This window comes from Acanthisitta chloris, unplaced genomic scaffold, assembly GCF_000695815.1.
Source record: "Acanthisitta chloris isolate BGI_N310 unplaced genomic scaffold, ASM69581v1 scaffold907, whole genome shotgun sequence".
Taxonomy (NCBI): Eukaryota; Metazoa; Chordata; class Aves; order Passeriformes; family Acanthisittidae; genus Acanthisitta; species Acanthisitta chloris.
Window position 1 is genome coordinate 1 of NW_008682952.1, and position 13,890 is coordinate 13,890.

General features: G+C 42.2%; 1 protein-coding gene across 1 annotated transcript in view; it reads left to right on the forward strand.

Moving 5' to 3' along the window:
• Positions 1-6: 6 nt before the first annotated feature.
• CRAMP1L (Crm, cramped-like (Drosophila)) overlaps positions 7-13,890 on the forward strand; it is a gene marked incomplete at its 5' end in the record, with an annotated part of 31,262 nt that continues 17,378 nt past the window's right edge. The window contains 5 exons of the mRNA XM_009078700.1: positions 7-156; positions 7,316-7,509; positions 8,761-8,914; positions 10,423-10,506; positions 12,931-12,979. Of these exons, the coding sequence (XP_009076948.1) occupies positions 7-156; positions 7,316-7,509; positions 8,761-8,914; positions 10,423-10,506; positions 12,931-12,979 (631 nt within the window). The remainder of the gene's footprint in view (positions 157-7,315; positions 7,510-8,760; positions 8,915-10,422; positions 10,507-12,930; positions 12,980-13,890) is intronic.

The window sequence follows — 13,890 nt, forward strand, 5'->3', positions numbered from 1 at the left end:
CCAGCCTGTCGCCGGCCGCGGCCTCCCTCCAGCCCTCCCACAGCCAGGACCAGCATCATTTTCTCAGGTCCAGCGTCAGACCTCAGAGCAAGAGGCTGAAGAAGGATTCCCAGGCATCCTCCTCGGTTGGCAGCAGCGCTGCGGGGAAAGGCAAAGGTACTGTGTTTGGGCACCCTAAAAACATGCGGGCGGAGGGGGTGACCAGGCAGGGAGGCACCTGTGGGGCTGGAGGTTGTCGTTCTCCTCCCGTAGCTTCCATCTTTTGTTTGGTTTTGGGAAGGTTGTTTTGGGGCTTGTTTCTCACAGTGGCTGAAATCTTCTTTGTGTCCCAAGGCTTCAGCTTGTGTGCTGCCCACTGTCCTCTCTGCACTTCCAGAACTGGGGGGTTTGTGTGTGTGGAGGAGGAAGAATCCTTCATTATTGAAGCAAATCTTTAATTTCTGTGTTTCATCTCTCGACTTTTAGGAAATTCCTGTGTTTTGATCAGGAAATCAGACTCTTAGCTGGCTGGGTCATCAGGTGGTGCACTCTGAATTCTGCTCTTGGTTAATAACAAAATACTCACTGGGTGCTAGTTAGAAAAGGGGAAAAAAAACATCCCACAAGACACTGGTGATTTCCCCCTATTATTTCCATGATGCAAATAACTTCTTTGGAAACACCTATGAAATACACACATGGGTGTAATTGTTTCAAAGGTTCTGAGAGTCTGTTCCAGAACACTTTGGACATTTCTGTGCAATTTGACTTTTTATTAAGGTTGTTTTGGATACATCTAAGTGTCTTTGTAGGTGCAGACACACGCAGAGCTGCTTTTTCACTTCAACGCTGGAGACCAAAACTTGATTTTTCAGAGACCTCTTTCTAACTGGAGTAGCTGGAAGACAGCAGAGATGTTTGAACATCTTAGTGGTATTGTGTGTGCTCAGCAGTGACTGGATGACATCTTAGCACTGCATTTGAGCTGTAATACCTTGGGTAAAAGTCCTCCAGTGTTATTTCCTGTTAATTTTTGAGAAAAAACAGCACTCCAAGATTTCCTCAACATTTGGAATACTGAAGTTTACTCTTGTGTGCTAAATTGAAGTGTATCTCAATGTAGCATCAGTCTGTGTTGGTGGTGACCTCACTCTGGTCCATCACAGGAGTGTGCACATGCTGAGCATTAGATAAACATTACAATGATGAGTTTTGTGGTACACTCATAAAGCAGTTATCCTATCACCAAAAATTCCTGAACTCAGTTGCTTGACAGTTTGTATAATTGACTAAAATATTTTTAATACCTCAGTAACTCCTCTTTAATCTCTTGAATGTGAAGCAAGGAACTCTCAGTGTGATGTTGGAGGACAGAGCAGAAAAGCCTGCGTCATTTTTTTTTCTCCTGCTTGCATGAAACCAAATAAACAAACAGATGGAATACCCAGGAGTGTTTAGCTACAGATAATTATTTCCAGGGTTGTAAATAGTATTAGATGTAAGGAGGTGCTTTGAAACACATCTTGGCCATGACTGACAGGTTGAATATATCCATTTGAAATTATTCCATCACTTGGAAGTGGATACACATGTGAACAAATACATGTGTCTTTGTGCAAGTGTCCATTCGTGTTTATTTGTACATGAACATTCATTTCCAGTTTCAGAGCAGCAGAACGATTTTTAGCTAGGTGTATCCACACAGTACAAAAAGAAATTTAATTTGGTTTTGCAATTTAGACTCCAGAATAACCCTAAGAAAACCACATGCAGAACATGATCCATGCTGTTGCTCTGGATTTATTCCTACAGTATGTAGAATGGCTCAAACAAGTATTTGGGTTTGTTTTGTGGTAACGAGCAGTTGTTTCTTGAAAAAAAATTATTTAGCTGAAGTGAGTTGAATTCAAACGTTCCATCTTTTGGCATGGTACAGAACTTGCTAGAAAGTAGTTCAGTTTGTTTCAGGGCACCAAAGTTGTGTATCCTGTAGCATGTGGGTTAAATCACCTACTGTCTTTTCCTGTGGAGGGGATGTCTAGAGCAAAATACCTTATGCAGGTGCTTATAATGTGCTTTATTGTACCTTCCTGAGTTCATATACTGCTAGATGTCCTGTCACCTTTATTTGAGATGTCATTCCTCCAGCATTGCTTCTCTAGGACATGATCCACTGTTCAGAAACTTCTGGCACAGTCCTTTGCTCTAACCTCCTCCTCAGTTCTCTCCATCTCATTTGCTCTTGGTGCCTCTCCTTCCATCCTGCCCTGCCCTGCTTTCATTCATTCTTTGCCCTCCTGTTTACCCCAGTTCTCTCTGCCTTCCCTTGGAAGTGGCTCAGGGCCAGGACTTTGCAGTATCTCATCCTGCACCACAAGAGGAGGAGTTTGTCCTGTGCAGTAGGTACTGAACTCTGATGGGTACCTGCCTGCAAGGCTGCACATCTCCAGAGCTTAGGTAGAACTTTGTGGGTGTTTTCTAATGGAAGAGCAAGAGAATAAAGAATTACCCAAGATGGGGAAGTAACCAAATGGATGATAAACCATGTTTATTTTTTATAGCTCTGCTTGGTTAGCTCAGATGGTGCCTTTGATAGGTTGTATATTACAAACATCCTGTCCATTGAAAAGCAAACCTGCAGCTTGGCTTTGTTAGGAGGCTGCAGTTGGTAACTGACACTGTGTACACTTTAAACACATTCAACAACATCTTGGTTGTGCAAATTCTCCGAATAGCAAGAGTTGGTAGAAGGTAGGCTGCCTTTAGCTGTGTGGGACAGTTAGCTGTTGTGTTTCAGACTTGGGTTGTCAATTCATAGCAAGAACACTGTAAGGTGTGACCATGCAGTAAGGCATGAGCTGTCCTAGACTCGCCCTTCTGAGGAGTCCATGCTGGGTACTGTGCAGGCATGCAGGGTAGAAACTTCTTTTCCAGTTGCAAAGTTAGTGCTCAGAAAGGAGTGTTGACTTGTAGGGAACATGCCTGTCTCCCTCTCTCATCTCTATTTTCTTCTTGGCTACAGTTCTTGGAGACAAAAGCAGATTGGATCCAGCCTGCAGCTCCTTTGGGCTGTCGTTCCACAGCACAGGGGGCTTCACTTAAATTCCTCCAGCACACACTTTCTGTGGGCTCACCTGATTCAGTTCTTCTCTGCAGTACATGGTGTAGCATCTGCCATTAGAAAGAGTCTTGGCTAGAGTTGGAGCTTGTTTACCAGCGATCAGAAAGTTTGTGTGTTTGGTTTTGATGTCTTTTATTACAGTTGAGAAGTGGATGCTCCTGGGGGAATGCACTCAAAGCTTCTCACAAGGTCAGATCCAGCACCTCACACAGCACTAGTGCCATCAGATGTGCTGCTGCACACACATGAGAGTTTTGAGCAGTAACACAGTTTATGACAATGAAATACTCACTCAAAGCTGTTTGCTGTTATGGCATATTTGAAGGTGACCTCATGTAGTTTAGCCTTGCTGTTGTGTCCTGTAGAACCCAAGAGAGAAGAAAGTTTTCTGAAGGAAACTTTCCTGGCATGTTACAAGTTGGCATTTGCATCCTGTGCTATGGGGAGTGAGTTTATGTCCTCACACTTGGCATTTGGGCTGTGGCATGCAGGAGTGTGAACGCATCATCTCGTTCAGAAGGACATTCCCTAATGGATGTTCCACCTTCAAGGCCTGGTGACTCCTGCAGAAGTTGAGATGTTGTGAGCTAAGCCTGTAGAACACCTATGAGAGAACCACCTTGTGTGTTGGGATGTATGGAGGAATTGACTCTGGGGATTCCAGCTTCTGTGGATGTGGAGTCTGTCCTAGAAGATGTGAATCAATAGCCTCTAAAAGCTGCCAGTGGAAAACTGAAATGCTATGTAGAGCCTGGAGGGAAGAGCCTGTGGCTGTAACCATGATAAGACCCTGATTCTATCAGTGTCTCAATTATTTGATACCTGCATGCTCATTGTCATTTTCATACCAGATTCTTAAACTGAGTCTTTAAATCCCTTTACATAAATTTTTGCAAGTGTTTATGTTTTGCTTAGAGCTGCAAAGACAGCTTTTTCTGCAGGAATGTCCTTTGAGATGGTGTTACACCAGTCACAGAGAAATGAAGTTCTAATACCAAGTACAAAAACCTGATGCCTTTGCCAACTGTGGGTTGCAAGCTGAGGGGAAATGCTGAAAACTTAAGCATCCAAATGTCTGCATTGTACCTCACATGCAGGTTCTGCTGCAGCTGGAGCTCAGGGTAGGAGTTGTTGTAGCTGTCCAGGCCAGTGGCTGTGAGATGCAGGATGAGCAGGCAGAGGGGAATGCTAAGGTTGTTTTTGTCTCTCTGTAGCATTCTTGTTTTAGAAATTATTTCACTTAGAACAAGCACCTGAGCAGGTTGTTAGACTGAGCCCCTCCCTGTGCCCAGCATTCTGCAGCAGTGGGACTGGCTGGCCTCAGGGGACCTTCTTGTTTTAATGCATTGCTGAAGTTTTAAATCATCTCTTGTTGGAATTAATCATAGTGTCATCAATCATTAGAGAGGGGATGAAAGCTCGTTAGCTGTTTTGTATGGAGCAAGAATCTCATACAGTAAGATTGAAATAATGAATTTATGGGCTGTAATTTGATTATTGTCTGACTATTTTTACTTTAGCCATTTATCCTGGAGTGGTTTATGGTGCCCTGTTTTAGAATATAGTGCATTCCATGGGCATACCAAGGTTCAGTACACTCTAAGGTGGATTGGGATAACCCAGCAATAAATATTGCCATGCAGAGTAGGAAGGAAGTTTATGCAAAGGGATGACAGAGCAAACCCCTTTGTTTCTGGAGGAATTAAGTGGCATGTAAGATCTCTGTACAGGTCACAGGATATTAGAATTTTTAGGTCTTTGTATACAATACTCTGAACAGTTGTCTGGATAGTAATTTATTTGTATTTAAAAGAAAAAACTGATAAACTTGCCAGGACTTAGTTTGTCTTGCAGGATAGTAAGTGTGTATAAAGGACCAAAAGGCCAGTTAGGAGCTGCAAGTCCCATGTAGAAGTTGAGTTGGTGGAGTTCCCAGATTGTCCTTGACAGAGCTGTTCAGTCTATCTTTTACCTGGAACTAAGGGGAAATCTATTGACCTTTAAACTCTAATAAGACTATAAAGTCCTCACTGGTACTTCAGCTTCTTGTGCTTTATAAAATGCAAACTCCACGTGTACCAAGTGTACTGAACAGTCTTTAGAAAATCCTTGGTCAGATCTGATCTTTAGGCAGCTGACTTGGGATTTTACTAATTTGAGTATGTATATGAAAAAACCTCAAACAAAAACCAACCAGCCAACAAACAAATGAACCCCCTAAATGTGTTTGAATTGTCCTTCTTGACCCAAGGTCTGTTCCTTGACTGTGCAGATGATGATACTCCAGCTCACAGCTGCAGAATGGGGAAGTGTCAGTTACAAGTCTGTGCTGGTTTTCTTCTCAGCCATCTGTTACAGTGCTCAGGTTTTTCTTGTTGCTTCCTTTTTTTAAAAGATTTACCTTCACGCTGCCAGAATTAAATGGCTTAACCTTCAATTATTTTATCAGTGGCTGATGAAGACTTTAGGAAGTAGAGAAGTTGTTTATTTGAGAGGTGGTTTTTAAGTGCATTTTCTTCTAGATGCTTAATGCTTTTTCAGGTCTTGCCTGACATGCTTCCCTGTGGTGTCAGTAATTTTATTCAGAAGAGTCAAATAGGAATCCCGAGGAATGAAAGAAATATTAACCTTGAAATGGTCACAATATATTTTATGTCATGTAAATATGTATTGTATGCAAGAAAACAATGTACTTTGGAAATCAAACCTGGAAGAGAGTAAGATGTGCCAATATTCTCTGTTACTTGAACAAACAGCTTCTGTAGGATTTGGAGAAATGTGGTTTTGTCATCCAGAGGAATTACTTCCAAGTAACAACTGAATTGTAAAGATGTGCATAAAAGTCTTTGGAATATCTCGAGCACAGTGAGCCTGTAACAGCTGATTCTTCTGATGCTCTTTTTCAGAATAATACTGGGATTATCATACTGGGATATACACGTTTTTGATCAAGATATATATGTGTATATGTATATAAACCACTGGCTCAGTCAGGTACAAAAACCTGCTTGGTGGGATTGAATTTTAAAAGTGAACTGAACTTTTTAAGCCTAAATGTGAAAGGAAGTTGTGTTGATATGTATGAAACTTTGAGAAGCTGGTTGGGGCAGCTGTGCTGTACAGGCTGGATGTGTAAACAAAACTAAGGCAAGGCAACATATCATGAGATAAAACACAGACCATAAGGGCAGTAACTGGAGGAGTGGAAAGTGTAATGAGCAATTAATGTGCTAAAAAGCTTCTGTTTTGTTAAGTACAGACCTGTATTGATAAGGGCAATCAAGTCTTAAATAATAATTCTTAATAAAACTGAAGATAACTTATTTTGGGAGTATGAGTTACTGGGATTGGTTCCCTTTCTATGGAAAAAAATGAGTACATTTTTGAAAGGTGTCTCTGGTTTCTGGATTAACACTTTGGTAATCTGTGACAAGCATGATGTTTGTAGATTTTCCACCCCATTTTCTTCCTGGCCCCTCCTGCAAATTCTCTCAGTTCCATCAGGCACTGTTCTCATTTTAGTGCCTCCTAGCTTCATGTCTCTATCCTGATCCGTGTGCTTCGGGTGCTGATGACTGACAAAGACACAATCAAGATTATGTTTCTGTGCCTTTTCCTGAAAGCCACACCAGGATTTGGGGAAGAAGAAGGGGTTGGGACTTGCAGTCCTTGAGATAGCTGGATTTACCCTGGATGGGCTGCATCAGAGGTGCTGCTCCGAGGATCCGATTGTGGAGGTGCTGATCCGTTGTCGTGTGAGGAACTAAAGTTGACTTCTCTCAGTCCTTCCCTTACCACAGCTGTTCCAGAGGCAGTAGGATTTTGAATGAAGGCAAGGATGTGACATGCCATGTATTTTCTCATGGACAGCAGTTTGCTCCATTGGTCACCTCCCTGTCCAGCACTGCTCAGGAGTTCCCTCGGCTGCAGAGCTCACCGGGGTATCAGCAACACAGAGGGATGTCTGACACATTGCTGTGGTATATTCCTGCTTATCTATGTTCCTCCTGGAAATACAAAATGAAGCCTTTGAAACCTTCCCCTTGTTTTTTGCTCTTTGAGATTTTCTTTCCATAAAACAAACATTGTTCTTTGCCTCCTGTATTTCAGGTGAAGAAAACGCTGATAGCGAAAAGAGAAAATTCTGAGTTGTTCCCTTGCCTCTATCCACGAATCCTCCTGCTGGTTATTCACTCTGGTCATGGTTTTTTGCAGCAGCAGATAATGGAGGGACTGCATCTGGTGGCACATCAGGAATTCCTGCCAGCAATCCTGCTGGGAATTCCAAGTCAGCAGCAAGGAACCTGAGCTCCTCCGCTGGAGAGAAGGAGGAGGGGAAGAAGGTCCGACGGCAGTGGGAGTCGTGGAGCACAGAGGACAAGAATACTTTCTTTGAGGGACTGTATGAGGTATGTGGAGAGGGAAGTAACAAGCTTAGATGGCTTTGGTTAGAGAACATCCCTGCAGAAAGTTGATTCAGGTGAGATTGGCAGGAGAGGAAGGCACAAGTACATTGTGTGTCCATGCGTTTCAGTTGTTTTGGAATTACGGTTCTGTTTCAAGTGAGAAAGAAATCATGTTCCCATCTCAGCTTTGAAAAAGCAACACATTAGGTCTGTAATACCAAACAAGAAAAGCTGTTCTGTTCTAGTAAGAATTGTGGGCACTGTGTTGAGTGTTTGACCACAAAGTTATTTGAGGCAGTTCAGTCCTAGGGGTGAGAGGCAGAGTAAAGCTGCATCATCTTATCTTCTGTCTCATGTGATGGATCCCTGTGTGTCCTCTTCCTGTGGTTATTTGAAGAGCATTTCTGTTATGAAGGTGCATACCAGAGGTGAAAACAACAGCAATGTGGGATTTTTTCTTTGCACATGTCCATTTCTTTGATTATTTTTTGTCATAGGCATGACAAAATTAACACCTAAACACTGGGGGTTTTTAACTCCTCTAACTTGCAGTGATATTTCTGGGAATCATGTAAATTTTAAGTCACCTCACTCACTTGCTCTGAGGTAGATTTGGGACTATGTTTGGTCCCACACTTCCATTCCTTTTGCTCTGCCTTTCAGAAGAGGTTTTCACACTTTGTGTTTAAATCAGTTCTAGCCTTTTCTGAATCCAGAAATTTTTGTGATAGCAGTTCAGTGATGGTGTGTATAAAATCAAATTGTAGTCTTTTGAAACTCAAATTTTATACTCCTCAGAACAGTAAGAAGGAATGTGCTGTAAATAAAAGTGCAGGTGGTAAATAGAACGGGTTTTTCATTCACTCCAGTCAGAAATGGTGAGGGGAGTGCAGAGGAAAGTAAAGTTCAGGGAGAAAATCAAGTGTTTTCCATTCTGCTGTTTAGCACATTTGTGAGTGATGTTTGCTGTTCAGGGTTTTTTTAATTTGCTGTCAACTTACTGTTTTTATTTTGAAGCTGCTAAAGAAATTGGAAAGTAATTAATTTGGCATCTGTAATGCATTTTATATAAAACAGAGGCAACCAGTGTCATTCCTTCACTGTTGAGTTCTGATACCCAAGAATTTTGTTTATGACCATGGAAATTCAATTGCCCACAAAGAGCCCTAAGGTCCCTCACATTGTTTTGAGTTGATTTATGACAAGATCTAAGTTTGGGGTTGAGTAATTCAATTTCTTTTATTTATTCTTCAGCATGGGAAGGACTTTGAAGCTATCCAGAACAACATTGCCCTGAAATACAAGAAGAAAGGCAAACCAGCAAGCATGGTGAAGAACAAGGAGCAGGTTCGACACTTCTACTACCGCACCTGGCACAAGATCTCCAAGTACATTGACTTTGATAACGGTTAGTGTGCACCGAAATGGGCCTGGGGTGAGGGTTGGAATCCTGCCTTAGAGTGCCATCAGAGGGAGCTGAAGTGGTGGAGGTGAGAAAAGGAATGCTGAGGAGGATGTCTGTGAACACAGAGTTGGAGAAGTGCAGGCTGGTTTGGGTTGGAAGGATCTAAATGGTCATCTCATTCCACCCCCTGCCGTGGGCAGAGACACCTTCCACTAGCCCAGGTTGCTCCAAGCCCCATCCAGCCTGGTCTAGAACACCTGCAGAGATGGGGAGTCCACAGCCTCTCATGTCTTATTGCTGTTAGCATGGCCCTGCTGAGGTTCATGGGTTTTGTTTGAAAAATACCTCTCAAAACCTCGTACTTGTGTCACTGCTGCTACTTCACCATCTAAACCCCCTGGCATAAGGTGTATGTGTGAGGTCCTTTTGCAAAACAAGGCAGCACTCTAAGGTGAAACAACCCATTTGTATTTTGTTTAAGAACAAGTATTGCAGAAAACACAATATGGAAGAACATTGCAAATAAGAAGATGTCGCAGAAGTGAATCTGTATTCTGTATAACATGAAGTTCTGTAAATATCCCTGTGAGGTCTAGAATCTCATTGTCTGAAGGAGTTGAAGAGTTATAGCAATAGCTGGATTAGCTATAGAATCATGGAATCATCAAGGTGGGAGGAGAACTCTTAAGATCATTGAGTCCAACCATTAACCTGCCACTGCTGTAACCCCTGAACCCTAAACCATATCCTGCAGCATCAGAGTGTTGGTGGAAGTAGGTGTGCCTGGGTTTTGAGATGAAATGATTCTGCAGGTCAAAGAGAACGGAAGTCTTGATGAATAGACAGGAATTTTCACCTGACTTATAAACCATGAGACTGTCCTTGCTGTCATAGATTTGTTAGCAGTGCTAATGTCCACATCATGTGTATTGATGAGAGAGGACCAAAAAAAAAAACACCCTTGTAAAGTTGAGTAAAATGTGTGCAATTCTTTGTGTAAAAATGTAGGCTCTGGAATTTGCTTCATGTCTCTTCGGATGCTTTTGTGTGTACAGAAAATACTCTCTGTCTTCTGGAAAATCCAGACCTACTTCTAAATTTTCATATAGGAGAGTTCTTTTTGCATTTTCTTTGGGACACTTGGGCATTTCCCTTAGAAATTGTGAACAGTGAAGTGGTAGTGGAGTTAAGTTTAGCATGAACTAGCTTTATTTTGCATATTGAACTGTTGCATGTTTGCTTAGATTCTGTGGAAGCTGCTTTGGTTTTCTGGAATCTAAAAAGTGTTGCATTTCCCAGATATTGAAGTCTTGAAAAGGAAATTGGTGTGAACCAGTCACATGATGGTATTTCTTAAACCAGAATTTAGTCCTCCCTTCAATGGGGTGTTTATCTCATCATTGAAAAGACAAATCCTCTCCTTTTCAGTGTTGAAAGGAGTAGCTCAGAGTAGCTGGGTGTGAGGATCTGGGACCTGCATCTTGCTGATGATCACCTTTTCTGCTTTTCAGTGTTTTCTCAAGGGCTGAAGAAATCCTCCCTGGAGCTGTATGGCTTAATCTGCTATGGGGAACTACGGAAAAAGATCGGGGGATGTGAGTATGAATGACTTCAGATTACTTGTACATGCTGGAAGCAGAAGTATCAACCCTTGAAGTTAGCAGTGCCTACTTCAGTTCCACTTCTGAGTTCTTCAGAATTTGTGTTCATTTTATTCTGTTGCTGCAATCTGTGCTATCATTTTTTTCCAGTAAATGAATTTGTATTTTTCAAGACCTTCTTGGCCTGTTGTGTTAGCTTGAGAGGTTTTTTAGCTTTTGTTGCCTGCAGAATGCAGTGCGTGGATTGCCCACAGGTTACAGGTAAACATACCCACAGCTTAGATCATCTCTTATTATTTGTGAAGACTAAGCAATTAAATGTGTAAATGGTATCATTTGCACCCACAATTATTTGTGTCTGTGCAGTTGAAATCAGGGATGGTCCTTTTCTTTCTCTAAATCTTTCCGTATTGAACCCTGAAGATGAAAAAGCATTACAAATTCTAACTGGCAGTAACTTTACTGGCTAACCAAGATGGGTTGTGACCTTGTCAGTCCCAGAGTCTGGTTTTGTGCATAAGGATGAGCATAGATGGAGGAGTATGTGTCACACCAGTACTCCCCAATTTGCTGGCAGTTGGTTAGCTGCATTAGGCAGCTTAGGCTCAGTACCATGCTCATACAACCACAGAATGGTTTGGGTTGGAAAGGACCTTAAAGCTCATCTTGTTCCACCCCAAACCATGGGCAGGGACACCTTCTGCTAGACCAGATTGCTCCAAGCCTCATCCAGCCTGGTTCTGAACACTTCCAGGGATGGGAAACCTGTCCCAGTGCTCCGTCATCCTCAGAATAAAACAGTTTTTCATTACATCTGGTTTAAAACTCCCCTCTTCTAGTTCAAAACCATCACCTCTTGTCCTGTCACTTCATGCCCTGCTAAAAAGTCTGTCCCCATCTTTCTTATAAGTCCTTCTTATTCTGACACCCCCAGAGTTGGAGGCAGCAGTTCAGGTGGGTCTCACCTGAGCAAAGCAGAGGGGCAGGGTCCCCTCTCACCTGCTGCCCGCACTGAGGGGATGAGCCCAGGACATTATTCCCATGGTCTTACAATCATAGGATCATCAGTGTTGGAGGAGACCTGTAAGATCATCAAGTCCAATCATAAACCTGTCACTTCTGTAACCCCTAAACCCTAAACCATGTGTTCCAGCATCAGATCCAGATGCCTCTTGAACACTTCCAGGGATGGTGACTCCACCACCTCCCTGAGCAATTCCCTATTCCAGTGCCTGAACACCCTAACAGGGACAAAACTTTCCCAAGCTCTAATCTGAGTCTCCCCTCTCTCAGCTTATGACCATTCCCTCTAGTCCTCTCTCTGCAGACCTTTTCTTGCTGCTGTTCCTTCACCTGGGATTGTTATTTTAACAGGCCATGAACGAGACTGTTGTGAACATTCATACTGACTTTATTCTGTTTGTTCAAAGATCTCCAGTGTGTTAATTCAGCTTGGAGAAGCAATTTTGGACTGTTTCACGACAAAGCAGGTGCAGAGGCAAGACACATTGCATTGTCAGCAGAAATCACTGTTAGTGTTTCTTCCCTGCATCCACATCTTGTTTTACAAGCATCAACAAACCCTTCTTGCTGTGACTGGGAGTAAGGTTTCACACAGTCACCATGGCAATGCCTCCAGCCTCTGTGCCTCTTGTCTTTTTATAACTTTGGGACTTGGTTATAGACTTTACCCACTGGCACTAGGAAAATTCTTGTCTCCAAGACCAAATGAACTGGAGCTGCAAGGCTCTACTCTCAGTTTATGAGGTCTGCTCTGCAGCTGGGGAAAGCAGTTTCTTTTTTCTTTTCCCTTTTTTTCCTCTTGTAGTATTCACTAACTCCCAGAAATGGAGATGACTTAACTGTGAGCTATTGAGACACAAAAGCATGTCAGAAATACTTCCAGCATTGCCAGAAGGAGGTTCTCTAAATAGTTATGAGCCTAACTATCACATAAATCAAGTTACCAAAATGTCCATTTAAAAATCTGCTTGGGAAAAGTGAGAGTTCTATGTGCAATTGGTTATTTTTATTTACTTCTTTTATTGCATTCAGCATTGTGATGCTGTTTCATTCTGCCTTGCTGCCTTAGCAACAGAGATTGAGCAGCAAGATGAAGCTTTTCTTTTTCATACTGCAGTGTCAGATTAGTGCCCAGCAACTGGAGATACCTGTGGTACTTAAACTAGGGTCATTTAATCCATGTGTGAAATGTAATCTTTGTGGCAAGGATCATGTAAAGCTTGTACAGTATGAAAATACAAACTTCTCAGTGAGGGTGTGTGACAAGGACATTTACACAGGTTCATCCTGTGTGAGAATAAAATGTAACAGCTCTTAAAACCCAGCAAGACACAAGAAAGGTCATAGCTTTGTCACGTGAAATCTTAATTCACTGTTATCCCATTTCCTGTACAGGTATGGATGACAAGAATGCACCGAAACTCAATGAGCTCATTCAAGCTGGGTAAGTAGTTCTTTATTCCTGAGACTCATCAAACTGGGTTATTGAGCAAGTTGGCTGTTGTACTGCTCATCCAGAGTCTGGGGGCATTTCTGCACTTTGACGTTTTCCACTTTTAGTTTGTCTTGTGTGGGGTTTTTTCCCCTTTTCTATGAAGCCATTAATTGCTATTAGTAAGAAACAATGGGTGAAGTTTAATAAAATAATTTAGTGAATTATTTCCAAAAGTTGTGACATTATAACTGTGTGCATTCACTAGAGGGAATATAGAATCATGAAATTATTTAGGTTGGAATTGACACTCAAGATCATTGTGTCAAGCTGTTCCCTCAGCACTAACCATGTCCCCAGGTGCCACATCCACATCTTTTAAATCCCTTCTTGGATGGTGACTCCACCATCTTCCTGGGCAGCCTGTGTCAGTGCCTGACCACACTTTCCATGAAGAAATTTTCCCAATATACACCCTAAACCTGCCCTGGCACAACTTGAGGCTGTTTTCCCTTGTCCTGTCCCTTGTTCCCTGGGAGCAGAGCCTGACCCCACTTGGCTGCACCTCCTGGCACTATGTACTCCTAGAACACAGAAGGGGTTAGAAGTCACTGAAGAAATGAGGGAAATCTTGATACATTTGTACAAAATGTTTTCTGGAATAGTTCACCTTTTAGAATTTGTGTTTTAAAGTGAAATCTCTTACAAAGGAAATTTAACAGGTTTTGCAACAGCCTTTAATAAAAGAACTGCATTTGGGTAAACAGATACTTTCTGGATGTCTTTGTAAATATGTAGGATTTCTGGGTAAGTTAAAAAAAGTCAAACCACAATAAACACCTAATTAAAGAAGTACTGTAATTATGCAATAGTTAACCACAGCAGTGCTCAGTGTCTGGTAGTGTCTGTGGGTTTGTCCCCCC